The sequence below is a fragment of the Epinephelus moara genome, chromosome 24 (genome assembly GCF_006386435.1).
Source record: "Epinephelus moara isolate mb chromosome 24, YSFRI_EMoa_1.0, whole genome shotgun sequence".
NCBI classification, from domain to species: Eukaryota; Metazoa; Chordata; class Actinopteri; order Perciformes; family Serranidae; genus Epinephelus; species Epinephelus moara.
In genome coordinates, this window is record NC_065529.1 from 39261099 (window position 1) to 39285755 (window position 24657).

Consider the following 24657-nt stretch of genomic DNA (forward strand, 5'->3'; position numbering starts at 1 on the left):
GGAGCACCACCACAAACTACATCCTCTAAAACCATTAAGTTGAATATCTTATTAAAAGAAACATTATTTTATTGCAAGACAGTTGTATTAGACTCAATTAGTTTTAGCTAGGTGTACCCAATAATCTGGCAACTGAGTATAAGTATTATATAACACATGGAGGAGCTAATTTTATGAAGCGCAGCGCCTCTGATTCAGGCTGAAAAACTGCAATCTATTACATATATTTAAGACATTCTCAAGATTTAGTTAGCTTAATGTACCCTCCATTAGGGCTGTATGATTTGGATGAATTCATAAGATAATTCTTCCAAATTTTGATATATTCCACAATATGGAAAAAGTGTTAAAATCACATATGACTGATATTCAGTGCAGTGAAAGGTTTAACGGCCTGTGTCCACACAGAGGTTTTTTTGTGAGTGCTGGTGTGTTTTTACAGTTGTTTCCAATGTGGAATGAGTGTATGCAGATGCATTTGGCCACCTGGAGAAAAAGCCTTATGTCCAGGACTATTTTCAGAGCCCTCTGGCTTTTTTGTGCTGCTGCTCTTAGCGCTTCTTGTTGGACAACTCGGGCACTAGTGATGTCACTGCCTCTCCTTTAGCTACCGTCTAACTTTCACAACAAAGACGGAAAATTCCTTTGTTGGAGCATATCGGTCGGACACTGAACGTTGTTGGTTAGTGTTGTGTTTTCATCACCATACGTGTTGGAAGCTTGCTGTTAACTGTGTCACCAAGCCTCTGTTAATGTAGCATTATGTTAGCTGCCTAGCTAATGTCAAGGTCAAGATATTGTTGTCATAGAAAAAAACCCCACATGTAAATCAACCAAAAGCCCAGGGGTGAAGCCTCCCCAGCACCCTGCAACCCCTTTTCTGCTAAAGAAAAACGCTGTGGATACACACCCTAATATGTTACTTTTCTGCACTGAAATGTCTTAAAACAACTAGACCTATGTTATATATTTTATTGAGTTGTGTACGTACGTTATTCCAAAATGTTTCCAACAATGTTCAAACCCTGTGACATTTCATTTATTCAAGACACGTCGCCTGTCTATGGCATCACATCCCCTTTACTCCCTCTAGTTGCTCTAACTTTCAGGGAAACACCAGATGATACGTCTTTGAAAATTACACAGTATCACATAAATGTACTCAATAACAGCAATACAGCATTTTTTCTTTCCTGCCACACACCACTTTTTTTTTATTAATTGCATGCCATTTTGCAACACAGCAATCCAGAAGAGATGTAATACACTGACATGATGTTTCAATCCAGCTTACTCCGACCACAAAGCTAATGCATATGGTAACATTATAACGATACAACATCAGCAACACAATCATGAAGCTAACGCCGATTCTGAAATGGCCAAAAAAAAAAAACTGATGTAGGCTGAGCACACCACACCAACTAGGGTGACAGATGCTCACCGACAGCCCAACATTGACCGATGGCTGACCATCGGCTTGGCATATCAGACCCTTTATGCGTGTTCTCATTCATAAACATAATTTGTGCTCGAGTCACAATAGATAGACTTTCACGATGCTTGTTAAACAATGAAGACAACAACTCCCATGATCCCACTCTGCTGCAGAAATAACAGAAACTACATACTGTGCACTGAACTGTCCTAAAATTTTGCATTGTATCAGACAAAACTAGCAATAATACAGCTGTTCTCGTAATCTTCTCAGCTACTAAAGCATGTTACATCTCCATCATGAATGCCATAAAAAACATATTTATCAGTTATGTAACTTTTTCTAGAGGCACTGTGGCCGTTAGACTCATCCAGTATATTTTAACTAACTCTCACATTAAGATCAACTGTCTCCATAGTAGCTCTGATTTTTACTAAATTTGAAAAACTAAATACGGCATCTTCTTCCACTGATTCTTATGTGCTTCCCTGAATTTCTTGTGTTCCTCTTTAAGGAATTTAACCAAGAATAACTCAGTGATCAAATTTTACCATTTGCTAAAGGTCAAACTCCGACACACACAAACAGTTGAACCGACATGCCTCGTGTCTGACTCACTGCGGTCAAAGAGAAAACACAGAGGAGTGTCCGCAGATAAGCGAAACGTTGGGTACGACTGCAGCACTCAGGATCCATTATATCTAAAATCAATACTTATCATTTTCCTAAATGCTCGGTGGATTATTGTCAGTAGTATATTTTACTCTGACAGGTGATTTATGAAAGAGCTGAGCACAGCCCACACTGACCTAAAGGCCCGACCATGTGCATGAATATTTATGAGCCTACCAGCAGATCAAAAAGGACTTGTATTGCTGTAAAGTGCTGACCGAGCACACTTGAGTTGCCTTCACACTAATATTCCAGCAGTCAGGAGTCTAATATGCACAAAATACAGTATCTTATCATTCTTTATTGTCTACACCAGTGGCTTGCAAACTCCTTCTAACAATGTACCCCTTTTGAAATGTTTTTGAAGCTCACTACCTCCTGACCACTGTAAAACATTGTTGGTCTGAAACACAGGTGAAAAAAATGTTGAGATGATCCCATTTTTTTTGACAGTTGACATGATTGCACTGAATATAGAGCTATTGAATGTGAAATGGTAAATCGTTTATCAAACGTACATTTACATTTTTTAAATTTATTATAGTAGAATTATTTTAGGAATTATGCATGACTGATCCCAGCTGGCAACCAGCATCATTAGACTTTGATATTTGGTGGAATGTAGGTTGTAATGTCAGGTGACAAAATTTCAGTATCAGATTATTTTTCAATTAAATTCAATTCACACTTTTATTTACAAAAACAGCTAAAAAATACAGGTAGAATTGATAAGAAATAATGGAGATGTGAAATGAAAGACCCTGATAAGCTATCGAAAGCTTGAGAATAGGGGCCCAGACATGAAGCAAAACCGTAACCCCCTAACCAAAAATCTGGAGACTAAACTAACCTAATGCAAACTACTAAATGGTCCCAAAACATTTATTCGATCAGTCTAAACATTGGTTTCACAATATCTAATGCCAGCGTCAATTTGACATAGGATAATGACAACATGACGTTTAAAGTTGAGTTGTTAAGAAAATAAAATCAAATGTCCTCCAAATGTTTCATTCTAATGTCATCTTGATGTTAAAGAGCTTAGTTTAATCTAAGAAAAAAAGAACATGAGGTCGTCATGGGTGTTACAAGGTCAATTCCCAGTACATTTTTCACTAACATACAGGCATATGGTGTCGCACCTTTCTCAACAGCGTTTATGCACAATCCATTTCTCACAGTATTTTGCACATTTTTCCATCTCTGGTCTTAAAATAAAAGTAAGTCTTTCCATACAGTATATTTCATCTTTAATCCACAGCCATTGGACCAATGTTGGAGGACTAACTTGCAGCCATTTGCGACTTATGGCTTTCCTGCTACTTGCCAAAAGTATCTTTAATAAATACTTATTTGTTTGGGACACTTTCAGATATTTTTCCTAAGTATAACCTGACAAATGAATGGACTAAATCCATCCCAATTATCTTATGAATCTCAGCTGCAATCTCTTGCCAATATGGTTGTATTTTTGTCTGATTCTTTCTCCCATTTTTGTTAATTATATGGATCAACGTGAAATTCTATCGTCATTAGACATCTAAAATATCGTTAGCCCAATTTTTATTCCAACCAAAATTTGACGTCTGTTCGATGTAATAGTCCAACATCTTTCTGATGCATATTGACGTCCCCTGCCAGCTGGGATATTTTTTAAACTAACATTTAAAAAACGTCTCACAGACCCCCTGCAGTACCCATACCATTTAAGAAACGCTGGTCTATACTTACCAAGAGAAAAGGATTCCCACTGTCGTTATACAAGTATATAATATGTTTAATGTCACCAATGTTGGTTGTGTTTTCCTCTTTCTTTTGTTTTCACCAACCAGTGATTTTGTATCTCTGCAGGACAGACAGAGTGAACGGCACAAAGAGTCTCGTCTAAACCTCCGGCCGCCGAGCCATTCTGCTACCTACGCCACGGTGTCCGCCTGGCATCACCAGCCTGAGAAGCTAATCCTGGACTCCTGCGGGTACGAGGCAACCGTAAGTCACTTTTCACTGCCTTCAGCATCGACGCAGACATACACTGATTTTATTGATGACAGAATTACTTATTGTTTACCATAAAACAGATTGACAGGGATAATTTATGTAATTTACTGCACCTGGTGCCTCCATCCTGCACTGTGTAGTGAACATGTAGTGTGTGCTTTGATTTCTTCTCCTAGTACCTAGGATCAATGATAATCAGGGATCTACGAGGGATTGAGTCCACACAAGATGCCTGTGCTAAAATTAGGGTAAGTATCACTGAAAGGCTGCAAAAATATTGTTTTCTTCTCATTTAATTTGCTCTGACATTTTGAAGAACTGAAGAATGTTTTATTGGTTAAAATAAATGAATAAAAAATAAATAATTCCAGCAAACAAACAATGAAAATGTCAGACATGAAATGACAGGGTTACAGATGAGGAATACAGCTGACAATTACTTTTCCCAGACTGAGATAATCCTCGTGCATAATTATTTCTATAATGACATCTAGAGTGCATGAGCTGTCGTGTTTTGTTGTTCTGTATGTTCTCGTCTCTCACTCTTTTTATTGTGTTTCCTGCAGAAATCAAAGGACTCCAGAAAGGGTCCGGTCGTCATACTGTCCATTACCTATAGAGGGGTCAAGTTTATTGATGCAGCCACGAAGGTAATGGGAAAGTATGTTTGTGTGTCTCTGCGCACATCGATCGGTCCAACCCAAACATTGCAGTCGACTCTCTCAGCCCTTCATTAGTGGTTGATTTCCAGTAAGCGCTGACTTCCTTCCTGTCTCCATTAGACTATAGTTGCGGAGCATGAGATCAGGAACATTTCCTGCGCCGCCCAGGACCCAGATGACCTCTGTACTTTTGCTTACATTACCAAGGATCTGAAGAGTGGCCACCACTTCTGTCACGTCTTCAGCACTGTGGAAGTGGTGAGTAATACAACTCTGTCCTGTTTAAGTTAGAAAAATATGAACAAAGTGGTCTTGTCATCAGTCTTTGCTTGATAATGTAAATATGACTGTTGCTATAAACATAAGCATGTAGTGTATAACGGTGGGAATCTCTAGCAGCCTCACAATTCAGTTCCCATTCAGAGGGCTATGATGCGATTTTAAAATGATTATCAATGCATATTGATGCATCAAATTTTTTTATTTCTATGCATTATTTTTGTCACTTTTTGACTACTTGCTACTTTTACAACATAGCTTATTTGTAATTTGTGTGGCTCTTGTCCAGGTCCCTTTTCCCTTTAGAAATCAAAATACTTTTATGCGTTAGCTTTTAAGCCAGCCGGCGCAGGTCAAATTGCATCTGTCCGCGGTTGCTCACTCTCAGCCATCCCCACCATAACTCAAGAAATAGCCTAGATTAGAACGTCATGCTCGTGTCAGTCTTACGGTTCTCTGCCAGAAAATAGTGGATTGCACCCTCTGGGTTGGGAGTAACTCCCCCAAGTGAAGTTCAAATATCTCCGGGTCCTGTTCGCAAGCGTGGGTAAATGGAGCATAAAATGGACAGGCGGTTTGGTGCAATGTGGAGCTAAGCATAAACATAAAGCTCTCGATTTACTTGCCCATCTACGTTCGGATCCACACCTATGGTCATGAGCTTTGGGTAGTGACCGCAAGAGTGTGATTGCGGATACAAGTAGCTAAAAGGAGTTTCCTCCATAGGGTGGCTGGGCTCAGCTTTAGAGGTAGGTTGAGGAGCTTAGGCATTTGGAGGGAGCTTGGCGTAGAGCAGCTGCTCCTTCGCATCGACAAGGGCCAGTTGAGGTAAATCGGGCATCTGATCAGGATGCCTCCTGGGCACCTCCTATTAGAGGTTTTCCAGGCACGTCCAACTGGAAGGAGGCCCGGGGCAGACCCAGAACACGCTGGAGGGATTACATATCTCATCGGCCTGGGAATGCCCCGGGATCCCCAGGAGGAGCTGGAAAGTGTTGCAGGGGAGAGGGACGTCTGGAGTACCTTGTTCAGCCTGCTGCCCCTGCGACCTGGCCATGGATAAGCAGATGAAAATAAATGGATAAACATTTCACCATCCATTTTGTACAGTCATCAGAAACGTACAGCTTGGTCTTACAAAATTGTTACAGGCAATCATAATGTTGAGAAATGGGTTTTAAATTTCACATTTTTTACTTTTCTACATCCAAGAATCGACTTTTTCTCCTACCTCTGATAGTGTAGCTGTAACATTTCCATACAAGCCATCAAGGAATCCCATAAATCTTCGTATTTCTTGAGCTTTTGGTAAATTCATCATTGAATAATTTAGAATAAACAAGGTGTCCTTTGTGGGATGTCCAATATCCCGCAGGTAAACCTGCATGCAGCATCCTGTGGACATTATTTCCTTGATTGGCTCATCAAATGGCTTGATTGAAGTTCTACTCCCGCTATGCATGGCATTTTCTATATGCAGTCACAGATGATGTTGTAATTTGCATCTCAGCTTCTTTAAAGGTCGAAGACAATCTTTTCTCTTTTGCAGACGGATCACTGTGGAGTGTCGGTTAACTGCAGGGAGACTTTATCGTAATGATGAAAGTTTTCATGAGGCCAAAACACGATTTTAAGATACACCTATTTATATTTAACACATCTGCTCCATGGTTGCAAATTGTCATGTGAAAACTGCTTCTGCTTTTCTCTGAAAATGTGATATTCAAACAAGAGCCAAAGGATAATTATACAGAGCAATTACCCTAACAATGTGAAGTGCAGCGCTTTTGTGTGCTGTGTAGTGGGTTTTTTGTGTGATGCACGACAAATTGTTGAAAACAAGCATTTGCAAACCCAAGAAAATAACTGTGTTAATTGTTTGTTTAGACTAACAGTCAGAAGTCACTAAATATATACTTACAGTAGATTTTGATTCCAAGCTACATGGCTAAGTTGTTCAACAGAACTTGTACCAAATGTTTAGTCACATTTGTGTAAGTGTAAGGCTTCTACTGAGAGTTGTTTGAACGGTTATATTATTTGTCATACACACAAGCAAAGGGCCTATACACTAAATCTCTTTAAGGTTAATGTAAACTCACTTTAAATCTGTTGTAAAACCAAAGAACTGTGAAGAAGTTGTTTCTATCTTGAGCGCCAGCTGTAATGGCAACTTTCTTTTCTGTCAGTGTCACAGCCTGGCTCTGAGACTGTGACAAAAAATGGCGACACACATGGGTATGATTTATTTACTCAAAAATAATAAAAACATAATGTTTGGTGAGAGGAGATGTGCCCGCACCAGGACTGGCTGCAGCTCTGTCCTGTATGCATGGTGCTCACAGCGGGCCCAGGTGTTTCCAATGCCACTGATTACACTCAATCAGGGCTGCCTTCAGCTCCCTGGCAAGTGGCAAAACATTTATTCAAAACTGAAACGGTGGTGTGTTGAACACCCTGTTGTGTTATGTAAGCGCAGTGCCTTTTAATAGCAATGTTAATGTACATGTCGCTGCTGATTGGGCAACACCTCTGTCACATCCACCTAATGAGAGAAAACATGCCTCTAAGCCTGTTGCACACCGTTTCGAGGAAATGTTGTTCAACCTAGAAACTGTAGGATAACGGTGCAGACTGCAACACGCACGTGCCCCGGGGCTGCGTTCAGCCTTGACAAAACTAACAAAACACTTATTTAAACAGAAACAGTGGTGTGTTGAACACCCTGTTGTGTAATGCAGGCGCACTGCCTTTTAATACGGCGAGGATTATTTCAATACAATTTAAAGGGGCCGTATTGGTATGGCAATATATGCTTACATCACCAAAGCAAAAGTGAAATAAAAACAAAAATTGTATGCACAGTAAGTCAAGATCTATTAGAAAATATTCTATATATACATTGCTGCTGATCACCTCCAACACTCCCACCAAACATGAAAAGAGTACCTTAAAGCCCTCACACCTTTTTGAGGAAACATGTCGTTTAACCTGCAAAATGGTGGACACCATTTACAGATTGAACGTGCCTCTGGTGAGCAGCCCTGCAGAGAGAAAACACAGAAAGAGGAACCAAGCAGAGGGGCCGTCACAATTATCAAGACCTAACTTTATGTTCACTGTCGACTTATTTCAACACACTTTTTTTTAATCTACACAGACGCAGACCTACGAGATCATCCTGACACTGGGACAGGCGTTTGAGGTGGCCTATCAGATGGCGATGCAGTCCAGGGCGAGACACTATGTCCCACCTACATCTCTGACCTCAGAGGTCATAGAGACCAAAACCAGCCGTCCTGTATCTCAGTCGTGGAGCAGCATGCGGAGATCAGCAGTGAGTACCACCCTACAGCTCTTTAAAAGACATGTTGAACGCGTGTTATCTCTGAGCGTGTGTGTGTGCTGAATTTGCTCTATGTTGTTAAGAGGATAGAGGGCGGAGTAGAAACACACTGTTGTACAATCATAATTCAGAAAAGGTACACAGACCTCGTGACCGACTTTCTCCCCGCCACTGAATCCCCAATGGGCCACCTACAAAGGAAGATTTGCTGTGTGTGTGGTAGAAAGTGATGAGTCATTACTTTGCTACCAATTTCATCTCGCCCACCCCTCAACTCTGACTCACTCAGATCAGGGGAGATTTTTTTTTTTTTTTTGTGCATATGCGAAACATGATGAATGAATAGTTTTATTTGTTGCTTACAGGCGGGTAAATGATTTCCTCGGGGACTTTTCTGAGGACTCAGCCCCGCTGGTTGGACCCATCAGCCGCTTCCTCACTATTGATTAATTGTGTTGCGTATATGTTGACGTATACCCTGAGCTACGCATTGATGCATTGACCTCTCAGGCTGCATATAATGAGCACTCAGTGATCACTGTCACCTGAAAGAGCGGCACAGCCGGGAGCAGGCACACTGTGAGACCACATGCTTATGCAGAGGCACAAATCACTTTGTTTTACTACCTGCCTGTAAGGATAATATATGGAGTAATCACAGAGCTGCATAATGAGTCTGGCTGGTTGTTTAAGTTTTAAATGAGACGGGGGGGACTCCTATCTGCTGCAATTTGTTTTAATGTTTTTTATTGCCGTGTGAACGCTACCAAATCTAGCTGGTTTAAACAGACTGTGACAGCCGTGCAGTTTTTTTACATTTTATTTTCCATAGGGAGAGATTGACAGTTCGCTTCACTCCCATCCCCTCTTTAGTTACTGTTGCTACACCTGTCAAGCTTCTTGTTCTTGCACAGCACGTGCAGTTTGCAGAGACTACGTTTACCTGCACACTAATATTCCACTATTATTCTGAGTATGACAATAGTCTGAATATGATGCAGGTCATGTTAACCATATATTCCATTTAGATATTCAGAATTAGGCCTTTTTTCTTTTGGAATTTAGTATCAAGACTTGGGATATGCCATCATTATTCAGTTTTGAATAGCATTCTTATTTATTAATATCAGTCTTAACTGGCATTTTTTTACAGCACTGTGTGACGCACGGCCTCTTGCCTGTTCATGGTCAGCTCTTTGTTGTCATAGATGCATTGTACACAAACCAACTAGCCTACAGTATCAAAGGCTGGGGGGTAGAGATGCATGCATGAACAAAAAGCCCACATTTCTGATCAGAAGGACATCCAGCACACTTGGATAGGCCCAAACATCGCAACACCGACCAAGACCTTGGTTGAAGGAATCAAAGAGGGAGGCTGTGTTTGCACAGTTGAAAACTGTGATAAAATCCTATTTTGATGCAAAGAAGCAAAATGGCACAAGCGGATCCAGCATATTTTGACATGATAAACAATAATGTGAGGGCATGTGAATTTGAGTATGTACCGCTGTGTGAAAACTGGAATATTAGTGGAATATTCCTTGTCATTAGTCATGTCAACAACTTAATGGGAATATTGTCTTTTTCGGTAAAGTCTTTTTCGCAAAACTGGAATATTTTGTGCAAGTAAAGGTAGTCTGTGATAACAGTGACAGATTTACAACTTCAGATTCTTTGTAATATTTGAAACAGTGGGTTCTTGATATCAACAGAGGTGGATAGAGCAACCTTCTCAATTTTAGCTGTCGATAGTCAATTTTTCTGCCTGAAAAGACAGCTGCTTATTTACATTAGCTCTGTGAGTTTGTTGAAGATGCTGCCTCTGTTTTAAACAAATCCTGTAAAGGTGAACTTCACGGCTACATACAGAGATACCTCCGAGCAACTTTCAAATAGGAATGTAAGAAATCACCAGTGATAGGTTAAAGAAGTTAGAGGCTGAATCAGGGAATATTAGCTTAAGATACTTTGGACAAATCATAGTTTAAATCTATTCATGTATGATAAGGAATAATGTACGTCTTTTGTTAGACTGTGTAGACTGTTGTTAAGATAACCCTGCTGGCTGCTTGGCTTATGAACTTGTTTGTATTTGCAGACAAGCCTTTCACTTTTGATGTGACAAGAGAAAAAGCTGTTAGGATGACGAGGACTAACCAAAGTGGCAAACGTGATGCTCGTATATCTTAAGTAACTTTTGCTTGAGCTGCTGGAGCGTACTCCAACACAGGGAATGACAGAGGGGGGTCATCCCCATGTTCCCAGGATCCAGTGCTCCCAAGTGTGTTCAGTTTTAATCATTTGTTTCCAGATATAAACCAACATTGTAAGAGACTGGTGAGGGTTATTCTCACAGTTCAAATAGCAAAAGATGAAGGGAGATGGATGTTTCAAATGCAGTTTGAGTGCTAACAATCCGTTCAGCTACTTTGGTGATATCGATTTCTAAAGTCAAGAAAACTGTCTTGCTAGCAAATTTGAGGGCATAGGTTTCAAAGAGTACAACATCACTAGGCTATAAGCTGGGTGGGTGATTTCAACATACTGACCCAGGGAAACATACATTGAACATTTGACCTTCAGTAAAAACAGTGCTAAGAACATTAAACCATCAGAAAGTTCTGACTACTGTGTCATATTAAGAGGATATTGAGCTGGAGAACACTGGACCCTGGGACCATAGGAATGCTCCCTATCGGGGACCGGCTTCCACACAGTGAGAACATACATTAAATTAAAGCTTGACAGATCTGCTGTGCGGAGGAGAAATTTAGTGAAGGGGCACTTAAAAAAACAACCTTGTAGTTGTAAAGAGGCAGAAAAATCTTCATGTATAATGGCCAAAATACACAGGGCATGGAGGTGGCATGACATGCCTGCTACAGCCCGCAGCAGACAGCATCTTTTATAATCAGCTGAAGCTGCTTCACTGATTGATCCCAGGAGGTGGAGCTTCTACCACCAGGGTTGTGCACAGGTGTGTTGCATACGCCAGTGATTAGACTGAGATTGGTTACTTTTACCTGCCTGTCTATTGTTACCTCATGTCTGCTCTGATGAAGGTGAAATAGAGCGAAAGTTCAAGAATAAACTGAAACACTGCGTAGATATAAGTGTACGAAAATCTTTTCTATCAGTTCGGCCCTCAAACAGGTAAAAACTACAGAGAACTGTGTAAAAAAAAAAAAAACGAGTATGATCTGTTTAATAGTGATTAAAATAAACACCTCATTGTACCAGAGGCAATGTAAAGCAGCAGAGCAACCTTGTGGGTGTTTTAGATTTCTCATTAAAATAAATTGATCAAATCAATGTATCCTGAGGTTAAAACAATCCAGTTAAAGGGACCTTCACACCGCTGTGTGGTAACTCGCTGCCTCCTGTCATTTTAATGAGGGGCAGCGGTTTCCAACACAGCGGTAGAAACATGAAACGATTTTGTCCACCATATTGAACTTCTGGCAGTTGCCGCCTTCCTCATAGGCCTGCGCGGCCAATCAATCAGCCGGAATCACAGATGCAACTACAAGCTAGCTCGCACTTCTGCTAGTGCTCAACAAAGCAGTTTGTTTGGCACCGCAGCTGTGCTCCATAGTGGCAGCAGCAGCTTTTAAAATGCTTTGCTTTTAAAATGGAGCGCTCTCGCAGGTAGGTGGCTGTCATGGCGGTCCCCATGCAGTAGTGTGAAAGCAGCTTAATTAATTCAGTGTTGGGTAATATGGCCTCCGCTTCTAAACCCTGCGTAACCAACTGCATTATCACTCAGTATGCACACAGTGAAGCTGGCAGTGTCCACATGCTAGTTTTTCATTTTTTCAGGAACATATTTTAGCTCACAGTATAACTGTAATTTAAGATTGTTTATTAACAGCCAGCCACCATATTGTTTCCTGTGTCAAAACCGACAAACTCGCATGACGTCACCCACCAGCCGGAGTGTTTATTGAATTTTGGTAGTTGTAGGTTTTCTGCCTCTTGAGCCAAATCAAATGCCACATCCCTTTTCTCTGTTGTCTCCTGTCATGTAGCACAAATGTCAAAAGTCTTCACGTCTTTCTTCTTCACAGACAGCCCAGTGAAATACCTTTAAATGCTCTGACCCTCTATACTCTCGTTTTTTTTAACATGTCTTTGTTCTTGTCTTCTTGGTCCTCCTGCCTCCCAGGGTGCCCCTCTGCTCGAATGCCGCTGCTGTCACTGTCACACGTGTACTACCCACCGTCCTTCCTTCCTCCCGTTGCACTCTGTTAGCCCTGGAGTCCAGGTCCTTCTCTTTCCTTTCCTCTATTCAACCTGTAATCACCACACACATCTGCTTACACACCAGTCCCTCCCCTCTTTCTTTGTGTTGTTTTTGTCGTCGTGGTCGGGGTGCTGCAGCGCACTTTGTCTCCTCGTTTTGTGGTTCTTATTATATTTCAGCCATTAACGTTCTCCTCATCCCTTTACTTTCCCATCTCTCATCTTCATCCTACATTGTAGAGTTTAAGACGCAGTCAGATCTGTGGTTAAACACATTCAGGAGAAGAGAGGGTTTCTCTATAAGCTTCTGTGAGGACTGTTGGCTTAATTGTGTCAGTGAGGGTTTGTAAACAGGGTGGTTGAAGTCGTCTCTGTTGGATGGTTTTAAGCTCCCTTTCTCTTTCTTTGTATTTCTATCTTTTTAAGACATGTTGAACTGAAGATGTCCTCCATATGCAGGGGATTTTAAAAATGCTTACCTTGAGATTTTTTTAACCATTTCCAATTCCTACCTAGCTCCAAGTACATCAGTATTAATCAGCATGTGTGTGTTTTGACTGCTTGTATCATGACAGTAGCACTCATGTTTGTATGAGCCACTGGTTGTAGAGCACATGTTGCTTTCTGAACGACTCATCAGTGTATGTTTTAACTCCCAGAGGGTCGTAGCTTTGGTTTTACTGCCGCCGCCTGCAGAGGCTGAGTGTGTTTCCTGTCAGACATCATCCATGTTGTGGATTGAGCCCTGAGTGTCTGTGATTATAACATGATCACTGGACTGTACCTCTAATCCACATGCACGTGTGTGAGCTGAGGACTTGTCAGTGTGGCGCAATGGCCTCCACTGCCGCCCGTCTCACGCCCTCCTCTCGTCCCTCCTCCCTCCCTCCCCCCCGGCAGATCGACCCCCTGGAGATGGACGCAGACATGCAGTCCCTGGGCAGCACCACCTGGCTCTTGGACCAGCGGGACTCCCACAGGCGCCCTGTCAGCACCAAGTACGAGACTACCATATTCTGAGGCCGGATCCCCACAGCCGCCCCTCTGCACCCCCTCGTACTTCCCTCTCCCCCCTGCATCCGGTTCTTTATTTAACTCTCTCTCACACACACACACACATATACATGCGAGCCCCGTGCCTTCTCACTGTGATGGTATAGCATCCCTCAGGGCTGCCTACTCCTGCACCCTCCTTTGCCCTGCCCAGCGACCCACACCAACCTTTTTACCCGCCATGACAAACACTCCTGCGGCTCTCCCGTGCCTCCCCAACACCCCTGGCAGCCTCCCTCGCCTGTTGCTGCTGCAGCCAATGGCGGAGCCCTGGAACGGATGATCCTGGACTGATCTCATTTTACAGTGGCCCTGCTCTCTCAACCAAACTGCCTCTTCCTCCTCATCCTCCTCCTCCTGACAACTTGCATCTGCCTCCAAATCCCCGATAGCTCCCAGAGGTTGCATCTTTATTCTTCTTCTTCTTTCAGGCCATTCTTTAAATTGATTCTCTGCAGGCAAAACGAGCATGTTCATTTTTTATTTTGCTATGTATCTAGACTGCTCATGGGCTGAGTTTAGTTTCCATAAAGGTTAGCTTTGTAATTTTGAGTAAGCTACAAAGTTGTGTGTAATACCAAAAGGGCTGGTGCGCTAAAGGAATGCTTAACTAACAAAATGACCATTTTTATATAAATAACTCACCCGTGTCACCTTGAATGTGACAGTGAGCGAAGAATTAAAAAAAAAAGAAAATTCTTGATTAATTGAACTAAACAGGCGGCATTTAACAGCAGCATCAAAACATCCGTTGACAAACTCTCACACAACTTGTGCAGTATAATCCAAGCCTCATTTGTCCAGTTGTATGCTTCAGCTGCAGACGGTAGATGATTCTGATCACCAGACTTTAGATCAAGATTCCTTCAAGTCGAGCAGTCGTTTTTGTCTGGAGACATTTCAGTCCCCAGATTTCACTGCAGAGTGAGCGCTCCTTGCTTTCATGCTGCTCTTCGGTGCAGGCAGCTGCAGACCCAGACTCAGCTGCCCAGAGGAAGAGAGGCTTCGACTAGTCAGGATCTGAGATAACGTTATCTTCTGTCCTCTGATTAAAAGTGGGGAATTTACAGCTCATAGCAACTCAGTACGCCACAGTCTCTGGCTTTTGTTTGACGCCTGGTGTCGGCACATTTCCAATCTGTCGTTAGCATAGTTAGCAGGAATTAGCTTGGAGGGCTAATTTGGCTTGTGTACTATATTACACAAATGTGGCTGTCACTCCAAATGTTCATACGGCTGGATAAATGAGACGTGGGTTATACTGCACGAGTTGTGCGAGTTTTTAAGCTGCTGTTTTGGATTCTTCATTCGCCGTTGAGGCATTAGAGGAAAACAAAGTTTGCTTCACAAATTCAACACAACACGGGATGAGTATTTGATATACAAATGATCATTTTGTAGGTGGAGTATTACTTTGAACTGTTAAAGGAAAAGTTGAACATTTTGGGACATGTGCTTATTCGTTTTGTTGCCAAGCATTAGATGAGTATATTGATACCACTTTCACATTTGTACAGTGACTACGAAGCTACAGCCAGCAGTTGGCTAACTTAGCTTAGCTTAAAGACTGGAAATAGGGATAAAGAGCTAACTTGGCTCTGTCCAAACGTAAAAAAGAGTCAGCTACTAGCTACTAAATCTAGATAGAGAAATAGTCTGGCGCCTTCATAAAATGTCGATTTTTCTTTTTTAGGTTTTAGTATGGATTAAACAAATTAGAAATAACATGTTAATTAATGAGTTTTAGAGGTGCAGATTTGTTTCCAGTCTGTGCTAACCCATGTTAGCCGGTTGCTGGCGTTAGCTTCATGTTTATCATACAGATCTGTATGTGGCCTCAGTGTTATCAAACTCTTCACAAGAAAGCAAATTAGCGTTTTCCCCACTTTTCTTTTAACTTGCCCTTTTGATATCGCACAAGTCAAAGATTTAGATTTCAGATCTATAAAAGAAGCATGAGTTGATTTTTAGTTTTTTCAACATCACTTTTTAATTTTTGACTCACTGAATTATTTGATTGTTTTGCCTCGGGACAGTTATAATTTTTTTTCTTTCTCCATCTTTAGCCTGTCCTGTCTTACCAGGCATCTACCACTGTGAGGCACTATGAGGAGGCTGCTTTGCTAGCATGGGATGCAAGATGGACAATTAAATCAATGAAAGACAAAAACAGCAACATGCAGCAAACAACCTGTTTTGTTTTGTTTTTCTACGCATTTGTACAATACTCATAACAACACGATGGATTGGTCATGAATCCATCACTGATGTCTGAACTCTGTATGGACCAAGAACTGAACCCTCGTACACACATACACACATACACACATACAGACACACACAGGAGGACACTTTCCTACACTTTACCGAGGACAACAGCCTTACGTCATTTCGGTTATCTATAATCAACTAAAGCCCCCCACCTTTCCCCGACCTCCCTGAATACCACCACCACCACCACCACCACCACCCAACAACTGCACGCCTCCCCCTGCTTCTAAAAGACTTTAAAAAAAAAGAGACAACACTTCTGATTTCCTGGTGTGTTCAATTGACTGTGACTGGCTGGGATGTTCTTATGATGGTACAGTTTTGTCCAGATGAGAGTATTTGCTCTGGCCTTTGTACTGCCCTGTCCGCAGTCTCTCAGCATTCATGGTAGCACCGAGAGGCTGCACATCACAGCATCTTCTTCTTGTCAGTTTTAAAAAAATATATAACACTGTGTTAAAACGTGGCACTATCCCTTTTAATACCTTCTTTTTTTTTTCTTACGGTGCAAATAGGACATTAGTGCATTTGTGATACTTTTTGATAGACGGGGGCTGAGTGAAATATTTTGGGAAAGAGTGATTTAAGACACTGATTCAACCAGATGCAAAAAAAAAAAAAAGAATACTACCAAAAAAAAAAAAAAAAAAGCATATTGAGTATGCTGACATTGGATCTACATTTCACAATTTTGGTAATCTAAACATCCTCGACACGATTTCATTTGCCTCGTATATTAATGAGCCTGGAGCACAATTTGGCGCACACTTCCCAACATAGCATCCTATTATCATGATTACATGGGTAGGTATCCATGCTGTTTCACACCAATTTAGAATTAGGTACAGTACATGCAAAGTATGTCACTTGAAAATAAACGGCAGTGAAAAGATTTAATTCCACCACATTAAAAGAGCCAAATCTAAGTGTTGCTCTGGTGTCGTGTTAATGCGAATGGATTTGTTATGCTGAGAACATGACACAGTTATTTTTTTTTTTGTTAAAGAATTTCCCTCCTGCACTGTGACTCAAAAATGCTCGTCGTGGAGTCGACACATATCTGTGGGTCCCCCCTCCTCCCCTCCCTCCCGTCTTGTGTGCACTACCTACTGTGCGTGCTGTATGCCTTGTTTCTGTCTGTCCTCATGGGAGTTTGGACTGCTGCTGTTACATCACTGTCCACTGTCCTTGTTTCTGTGTGCTGCGGGAGACGTGAGGTATTGAGCTCCGGAAGACAGTGTGTCTGGAGACTGACTGTTAAGATGTAACTGGTTTGTGTGCGGTACCGTGGCTGTGTCATTGCCACTCTGTTCTGACTGTTAACTGTTAGCTTCCACTGACGATGCATGTTGGCAGTGTTTATTTTGTGTTCTTGTACCCTTTGATGCACTTGGCCTGAGCAGTCTCTGTATGTACTGTAGCAGTGTCTCGTCTCCTCTCACTCATCTGCTTCTTACGTTTCCCCCCCTTCTCTCTTTGTTACACGCCAATACAGCGATTTTCATCCTCATCCCTCCACGTTTCCATCGTCGTCATTCCTCCCAACACTTTGTCACGTATGTTCTTCCATTTTGTGTGTCACCAAGACAACCTGCTCTAGTATGGATGCATAATATAAAAGCATTACACTTTAATGAGCAGCAGCTATTTAAAGCAAGTTTTGGTGGCATGATCTTTTGGCTGTGCATGTATCAGTCTATTTTAACATTGGTGTTTTCCTTGTGTAGCTCACCCCAGCGTTCAAGTTTCCGGATACCAAGCTGTGAGTTGAAGGGGAGCAGCGGATGCGAGTGTGTGTGTTGAGTTTAGTGGGCAGAGCAGTGGAAAAGAGGTAGAGAGAGAAAGAAAGAGACAGAGAAAATGAGAGGTAAGCCTTATGCAACGTGCAGGGCCAACCGGCGCTACTCTAACATTCAGATCTCACTCTGTATATCCCCTGCTCCTCCACTGCCCCTGATATGAACCCCAACACACGGACGAGAGGTAACCTGTTGTCCCACATCACTGGCTAAACAGGACCTGTGTATCACTCCTGTAACGAGACAGAGAGGTCAGTCAGAAAGGGTCAAGTCTATTTCTTGGCCTCCATGTGACTTTCTGATCTTGTCATGTAGGTACTGTAATGTTTAGAGCACTGTAGACCATTAATGATAGAGACCATTAACGAGCATTTCTATTGATTCAGGTCTAATGGAGATAGTAACTGTGGGAGTTTTTGAGGGTGAACAGATATGTAACAAAATGTAGAGAAAAAAAAAACTGTACCAGCATACAATGCTTTGCCCATGTTTGTGGACAGAGTATGGTTTGTCAATGAAAATGTGATACTGTTTCAAATTTCAAAGCAATATTATATTAATGAAAAATTAAATAATACAATGACAAAAGAATCCCTCTCACGTCTGTTGTCAGCATTGATTTTTGTTTTATGGTTAAAACGTAAAACACAAAAGTTACACCAGCTGTTCAAAATTTAAAGTGACAAAACACAACAACACGATAATTATTGTACAATTATACCATCAGTGTTTCCCCTGCTGCAGAGATTAGTGGGTGGTGCAACTTCTAATCTCAACAAACGATTAGCCCCAGTTTGTGCACACCGTGTTTTTTATTACATTTAAGTCACAGAGCCAAGCATCTGATTTTCTCAAGTGCCTGGTGTTCTTTAAAAAACACAGGTTGTTACTGCTGCAATAACTCTTCTAACCATTAAGATAAAAAATACACTTTCTTACATGATTAAAAAAAAAAAAAAGATTTTCCACCCATTTCCCAAAATACACCTTAATTAAACCAAACAAAATTGGTAGGGGTCCTTGCTTGATTTGTACGACACAAACAAATATCAGTTATTTGTTTCTCATGATGATACTTTCCATTATATTATATTTTTATATACAGTAACACGGTGGTATTTTCTTGCTTTACCTCCATTAGTAAATCAAGTTGCTGTTTGGGAAACTGGTTAAATCTATTTTATGGTGCAGTAGACTACTTTTTTTTTTTATTCACATGGTTAACGCGTTTTTGAGTTTCTGGAAATACCTTCAAAACAGAAGGACTTGTTTAAAGACCTTGTGAGTTTTTAAAAGACTGCAAAGAGTTTAATCTTTCAGAAAATGCTCCTCTCTGTGAATTTCATTATGAGAGAAGTTATGCCCCCCCCCCCCCCCCCCCCCCCCCCCAAAATACCAAGAACGCTGTTGCCTAGCTAGCTTGCATTCATCCCTCTTCATGGCATTGACTGTTTACTGGAAAATTACCAACCTATTGGAGGAACCTTTACAAGGGACCTTTTAACGAACTCATTGCATTTCTACCGCAGAAACCAGGGTCTTAATTAAGTTTCAAGGACATTTTCAACCCACAAAGTACCTGCATGAGGATAGTCCTTTCTGAAAATATAAGAACTTTCAGGGTGAGGTTTGCAGAGATGACCATTGCTGACTGGTCATAAGACAACGAAGTAATCTAGTGCTGTTTTAGGACCATTTAAAACATTTTTTGTTCAGCAGCAATAAAAGGAAAGTTAGACTTTGCTGTTGGCCTACCGACTCATTTTTGAAAAGACAGAAAGAAAAAGAGATCGTGTGACCGAGCTGATAGATTTTACATGATTTAACAGATGCTGCTATTTTGACTTTGTATTTCATTTATTACATCAAATTTACTGCAGCAAATACAGGTAACAGAGTGTGTTAACCCCTGTGACCACCAGTAGCCCTCGTCCCATGTCATACAGCTTTTTTATACATCAGTTATTTGCTTTATTCCCTCAGATCTTTAGACTCCTATGGAAACACAAACAACAATGGGCTGAAGAAACATTAGAATTGCTGGATAAGTAGTTCAGGGACAAATATAGCTAGGAAGTTTTTGGTGGGAACACAGCTTTTTGAGTTTCACTTTAATTAATTTGTCTGTGCAATTTAACATTAATAACTTCACAAATTATATATATATATATATATATATATATTATATACTATATATATATAGCATAACTTTGCTGAACATATCACTTCCCTGAACCCAACTCGTTGGTAGTTTCCCCCCTTTTTTGATTGAAATCCGAATTATGTTATGTCTCTTAGCAAGTTCTATGTCGGTCGTCTTTCCCCCGCTCACTGCTGTCCTTTTGAAATAAGCAGGTTGAGCTTGAGCTGAATGCAAACAAATTTTTCAGTGGATACTTGATAAGTTACAAAAAAATTCACGCGCCTCAGCCTATATCGTCAGATCCTCTCCATTTCATTCTGGCACCTCACACACACACACCGGTCAAAGAAATTCAGAATTCCAGATTAATCTGGACAATCACATCCCTGATTTTGTCTCACATCCCAGATACTATTGATGTATTTATTTTTGTACAAAATGAAAATATGCTAGCTCAGTCTTGAAACTCGCTTCAGTACCTAAATAAAAAAAACAAAAACAAACAAACAAACAAAAAAAAAACAACTCACAAACTGCAGGTTTTCCAGAGAGTTTTCTGTCGCGCTCAGTTTAGGGTTTCAGTTTATTTGCTTTTGTGTTTATTTTGCCCGTTATAAATGTATCCACTTATCATTTTCCCAGAATATTGTTTAAAATTCAGCTAGGTGAATGGTGATCCCATAAAGAAATTTGATATCTGTATTTCCGTTTATTTAGTGGAGTGAATCATGGCTGCCAAAAATGGAATATTAATCTTTTTGATATTGATTTACAAATAAGCGCCTGTTTGGTTTGGTACACCACCTCCCACTAATGCCAACAACTGCAGGGGAGACATTGAGTATAGTTGCCGTTTGTAATCAAAGGTGCAAAAAAAAAAAAAAAAAGTAAGAAAAAGTGCGTACTGTCTTTGGTAAGTTATATATATAAACATCTGAGTTATACATCAACATAAAGATGAGAACTGAAACCAGCTACATATTAAAACTTAAGTGTTATTTACAAACTATTTACATAATCTTTGGTACTTGATGTTTTTCCTGAGGGTGTTTATCTTGAGATGAAGTCAGCCAACAAATCTGTTTTTCAGGCATCTGATCTTTTCAAAAACATTTCAGAATCACAGTCATTTTCTTGTTATTACTCTTTTCATGAACACAATACAAACTATGTGTTACTCTTGTTTGGGTGAAAACTGTCACTCATTCTTTTTCACACAGTCAGTCAGGTTTTCCTAATGTTTATGCAGAGATACACGCTGAAGTAACTGCCTTATACTTTGATTTAAACTCTTCTGTTCAAACACCTGAAAAAATATAATATACATGTATTTTCTGTAAATGCCCTTAAACAATCTTGTTCACTGTATTTATACTCTATAGCGACACATTCAATACCAAATGGCAGCTTATCTTAAGGTCAGCGGAGGTTTTCTGGGTCGCCCTCAGCCTAGCGTGAGTCCTCCCTGGTCTCCGCCTCTCCTGGTGGGAACAGCAGTTTCCTGAGGATGGGTGCGTAGAAGGGACCAAAGACCGTTCGGTTGAAGTGGACGATTTGCCCAAAGGCCGTCCCCAGCTCGGCTAGCTCAGCGCTCACCAGCCCGAGGGGAGCGGGCAGCTCTGGACTCCTTTTAGCGGGGCCGCCCTGCAGCATGGCCTGGAGGAAGCCCTGTACCCTTTCTCCTATGTGTGATTGAGGGAGGGATGAGGGGGCGGAGGGAGGGAGGAGGAGAGAAGTCAGCTCTCTGCTGCAGCACACATTCAAGTTTAAAAACATCCATGTGGACCTGATAAACCAAACTACAAACACTGATGTGTTCTCTCCTACAGATTAAAGTATACTGCCATATGCCACATTATTCTCTGACTGTTTTTATAATCAGTCAAGCCAAAACACCAAACATCCTCTGGTTCTAGGACTTAAACCTTTATATTTGCTGCTTAACTTTGTCATATATGATAACAAATTAAATATTTTTTGTTTATGGACCATCAGTTGGAGACAGCGATGGATGTGAGGATGGCACTACTGTCGTCAGTTAAGAAAATAATGCGCACATTAATCAATAATGAAAAGTGAAAATGGTGCATCAAAGCTAACTAACTAAACCATAATCACCACCAAAATCCAGCTACAAACACTTGGAAACCTCAATCTAATATCTGGATGTGTGTCATTTCCCCTCATTTGTCTTCAGTTAATTGTTGATGTAGTGCTCTTGTGCTCAGTCTGACCTATGAGTGTGCGGACAGGGTTGTTGTGCTTCCACAGCTCTGAGATTTGTCCTTTCAGCAGATCCTGGCTCTCCTGAGGCAGCACTGCTTCTCCCTGGCCGCTCACAGCCTCAGTCACCAGCTGCAGCACTTTCTCCCCGAGCCCCAGCAGCGCCCCCTTCAGGTCAGCTTCCCTGCAGCAACAGAAACCAGCATTAGACAAATTACCAACAGGCTTCATTAGATGTTTATTAGGTCACGGGCCTGTGAATTTATCCCTTTCTAAGTGTTGAGCAAAGAGTCCTGGGACTCGTGAAAGTGAATAAATCAGGGTCTTTAATAACGTCTGGGTCTCTCAGGTTTAGATGAAATAAAATGACATTTTAATAAAGGTGATTAAGGAAGAAGTAGCCTGTGCTGCATTTTATTGCAGCTTGGAGTGTGAGCATGCCTCGAATTTACAAGCTGCTGTTCCACATTTATCCACTAATCATGACGAGGCTTCTCTTGAACAGAAAGAATGAGGTTAGCTGGATCCGTTCTGACAAGCTAGTTTCCTCCTGTCACCTCCATTGGTTTCCTTCTCATACAATACCTGTTCCCCATGACAGCCAGTACATGCATCACCAAATCCTCCTCTTACCTGGTGTGACTGCCCTCCAGCAGGGCAGTGACGGACTGCCTGAGTTTACCTATAAACCCCTGCAGGGAGAAAACGGCGCCCCCACACTGAGCGTTAGTCAGGAGCAGCACTGACGCCTCCAGAACCAGCATCTGGAGCCTCTGGCCCAGGGCGTCCAGGCGGGCTCGGTCCATCAGCACAGTCTGTGGGTGGAGGTCACGTCATTAGATGGTTAATCACAGAACATTTTCAGCTTAAAAAAGAAAACCAACAGCTGCATCTAGATGACAACATTCTGGGTTTTAGATACAAAAAGAGGGGCTAATTTTGCAGTTGCCAGGAGATACACTGACAGATTTGAAAGTAGCTCAACTAATTGGGAAAAAATAGAAATCACTATTTGAGTAAAAATATATACACAGATATTGAGGACGCTGTAACACAGAACACTACATGTCGTGACTGAAAGTGCGCAGAGATTGTCTAACCAGTTAGCAAAAAGTAATGGATGAAGTGTTGAAATAGCTAAAAGAAGCCTAATGGATAAATGGGTAAAATAGACGGCTAAAAGTAAAAGACATATGATGTGAAATTGTGAGCTAAGAGTAATGGATGAAGCACTTAAAATAGCTAAGTAGCCAAATGGATAAATGTATAAAAATAAATGGATAATGCTTAAGATATACAGCTATGGATGTATTAGGTGAAATTATGAGCTAAAAGTGATAGGTAAATAGAAAGTAGCTTAATGGATGAACAGATAAAAATTCTTAAGTGTATGTAATGTGAATCAACGGATAAATATTCGAAACATACAGCCTCTGCCACTCTGTGGGTGGTAGTAATACAAATGCCACCAAACCACCTAAACACTGACAGTTTAATTAATGATGTAAGGACATAACTGTGGGCTACCAGTACCTGCTTTTCTATAATTAATAGCATTAAGTAACATGGACTTTAAAATCAGTTCGGATGAACACGTCTGAAACATGATGGCTGATGCTGATGAGGGACTGCCTGAGTTCATCTGACAGTGCTGTGTCAGTTCATCAGACTGAAAAGGTGCTGCATGAGCTCTAATGTGTTGTCACATGCTTCAACATGCAGCAGGGTGAGGGCGAGTGTGTGGGAAGACTGAATATTTCCTGATGATCAATAAAATATCACTCATATGAAAGGCAAAGTGTGGTGTGATGTCATTTTTTGCAGCGCTGCAGCTGACCTCAGGATACTTCTGGTCTTGTGGGTCCCAGCGTAGCAGACGCATGTAGGCCCGGTTGAGGACAGCGGTGGCGCTGACAGGACCTCGGCTGTCAGGGCTGGGAGACTCAGACTGAGCTCTGACAGCCGAAGCCTCTTCTGACGCTGCTGCCTGAAGCCAAGCCGTAGTATCGTCCAGAGAGGCTGAAGAAAAGCAGTAAAATATATATGACAAAGACAGTTTACACATGACTAAGATCTACTGCAATGCCACTGAATTACCAGAGGATTCACAGGGTGTTTTAAGTGATACAGACATGGATGTATTTATGTTTCCTTTAACAGAGAGTAGTGTGGGTTTAAGGCCCAGACACACCAAACTGACTTCAGAGAACTAGCAGCGACGAAGGCCCCCTGCTGCATCACCTCATGTCGAGTCTCGCCACCAGACAATCAGAGATCTCCGCCTTCTGATAGTCTGGGGACACTCCTTTCTAAAGTGTGTTTAACACACCGGCGAAAACGGCCGGCAACAAAGCAACGCCTCTTGCATTTTTGAAAATCAATCAATCAATTTTATTTATAAAGCCCAGTATCACAAATCACAATTTGCCTCACAGGGCTTTACAGCATACGACATCCCTCTGTCCTTATGACCCTCGCAGCGGATAAGGAAAAACTCCCCCAAAAAAACCCTTTAATGGGGGGGAAAA

General features: G+C 41.4%; 2 protein-coding genes across 8 annotated transcripts in view; one reads left to right on the forward strand and one right to left on the reverse strand.

Annotated features, from left to right (window-relative positions):
• anks1ab (ankyrin repeat and sterile alpha motif domain containing 1Ab) overlaps window positions 1-19138 on the forward strand; it is a 61877-nt gene extending 42739 nt beyond the window's left edge. For 3 of the 7 annotated variants that reach the window (XM_050038400.1, XM_050038404.1, XM_050038399.1), the window contains 6 exons: window positions 3962-4099; window positions 4285-4356; window positions 4675-4758; window positions 4891-5028; window positions 8210-8386; window positions 15760-19138. In XM_050038400.1, coding sequence (XP_049894357.1) covers window positions 3962-4099; window positions 4285-4356; window positions 4675-4758; window positions 4891-5028; window positions 8210-8386; window positions 15760-15927 — 777 coding nt within the window. In that variant the 3' untranslated portion in view covers window positions 15928-19138. Of the gene's footprint in view, window positions 1-3961; window positions 4100-4284; window positions 4357-4674; window positions 4759-4890; window positions 5029-8209; window positions 8387-13540 lie in introns of all 7 variants that reach the window. The other 4 variants (XR_007569475.1, XM_050038401.1, XM_050038405.1 and 1 more) reach the window with 4 other exon arrangements.
• Window positions 19138-24657, reverse strand: part of LOC126386208 (T-complex protein 11-like protein 1) — a 10420-nt gene continuing 4900 nt past the window's right edge. Inside the window, exons 7-10 of the mRNA XM_050038406.1 lie at window positions 23967-24148; window positions 22763-22944; window positions 22141-22313; window positions 19138-21588 (exon numbers count right to left, since the gene is read on the reverse strand). Of these exons, the coding sequence (XP_049894363.1) occupies window positions 21356-21588; window positions 22141-22313; window positions 22763-22944; window positions 23967-24148 (770 nt within the window). The 3' untranslated portion in view covers window positions 19138-21355. The remainder of the gene's footprint in view (window positions 21589-22140; window positions 22314-22762; window positions 22945-23966; window positions 24149-24657) is intronic.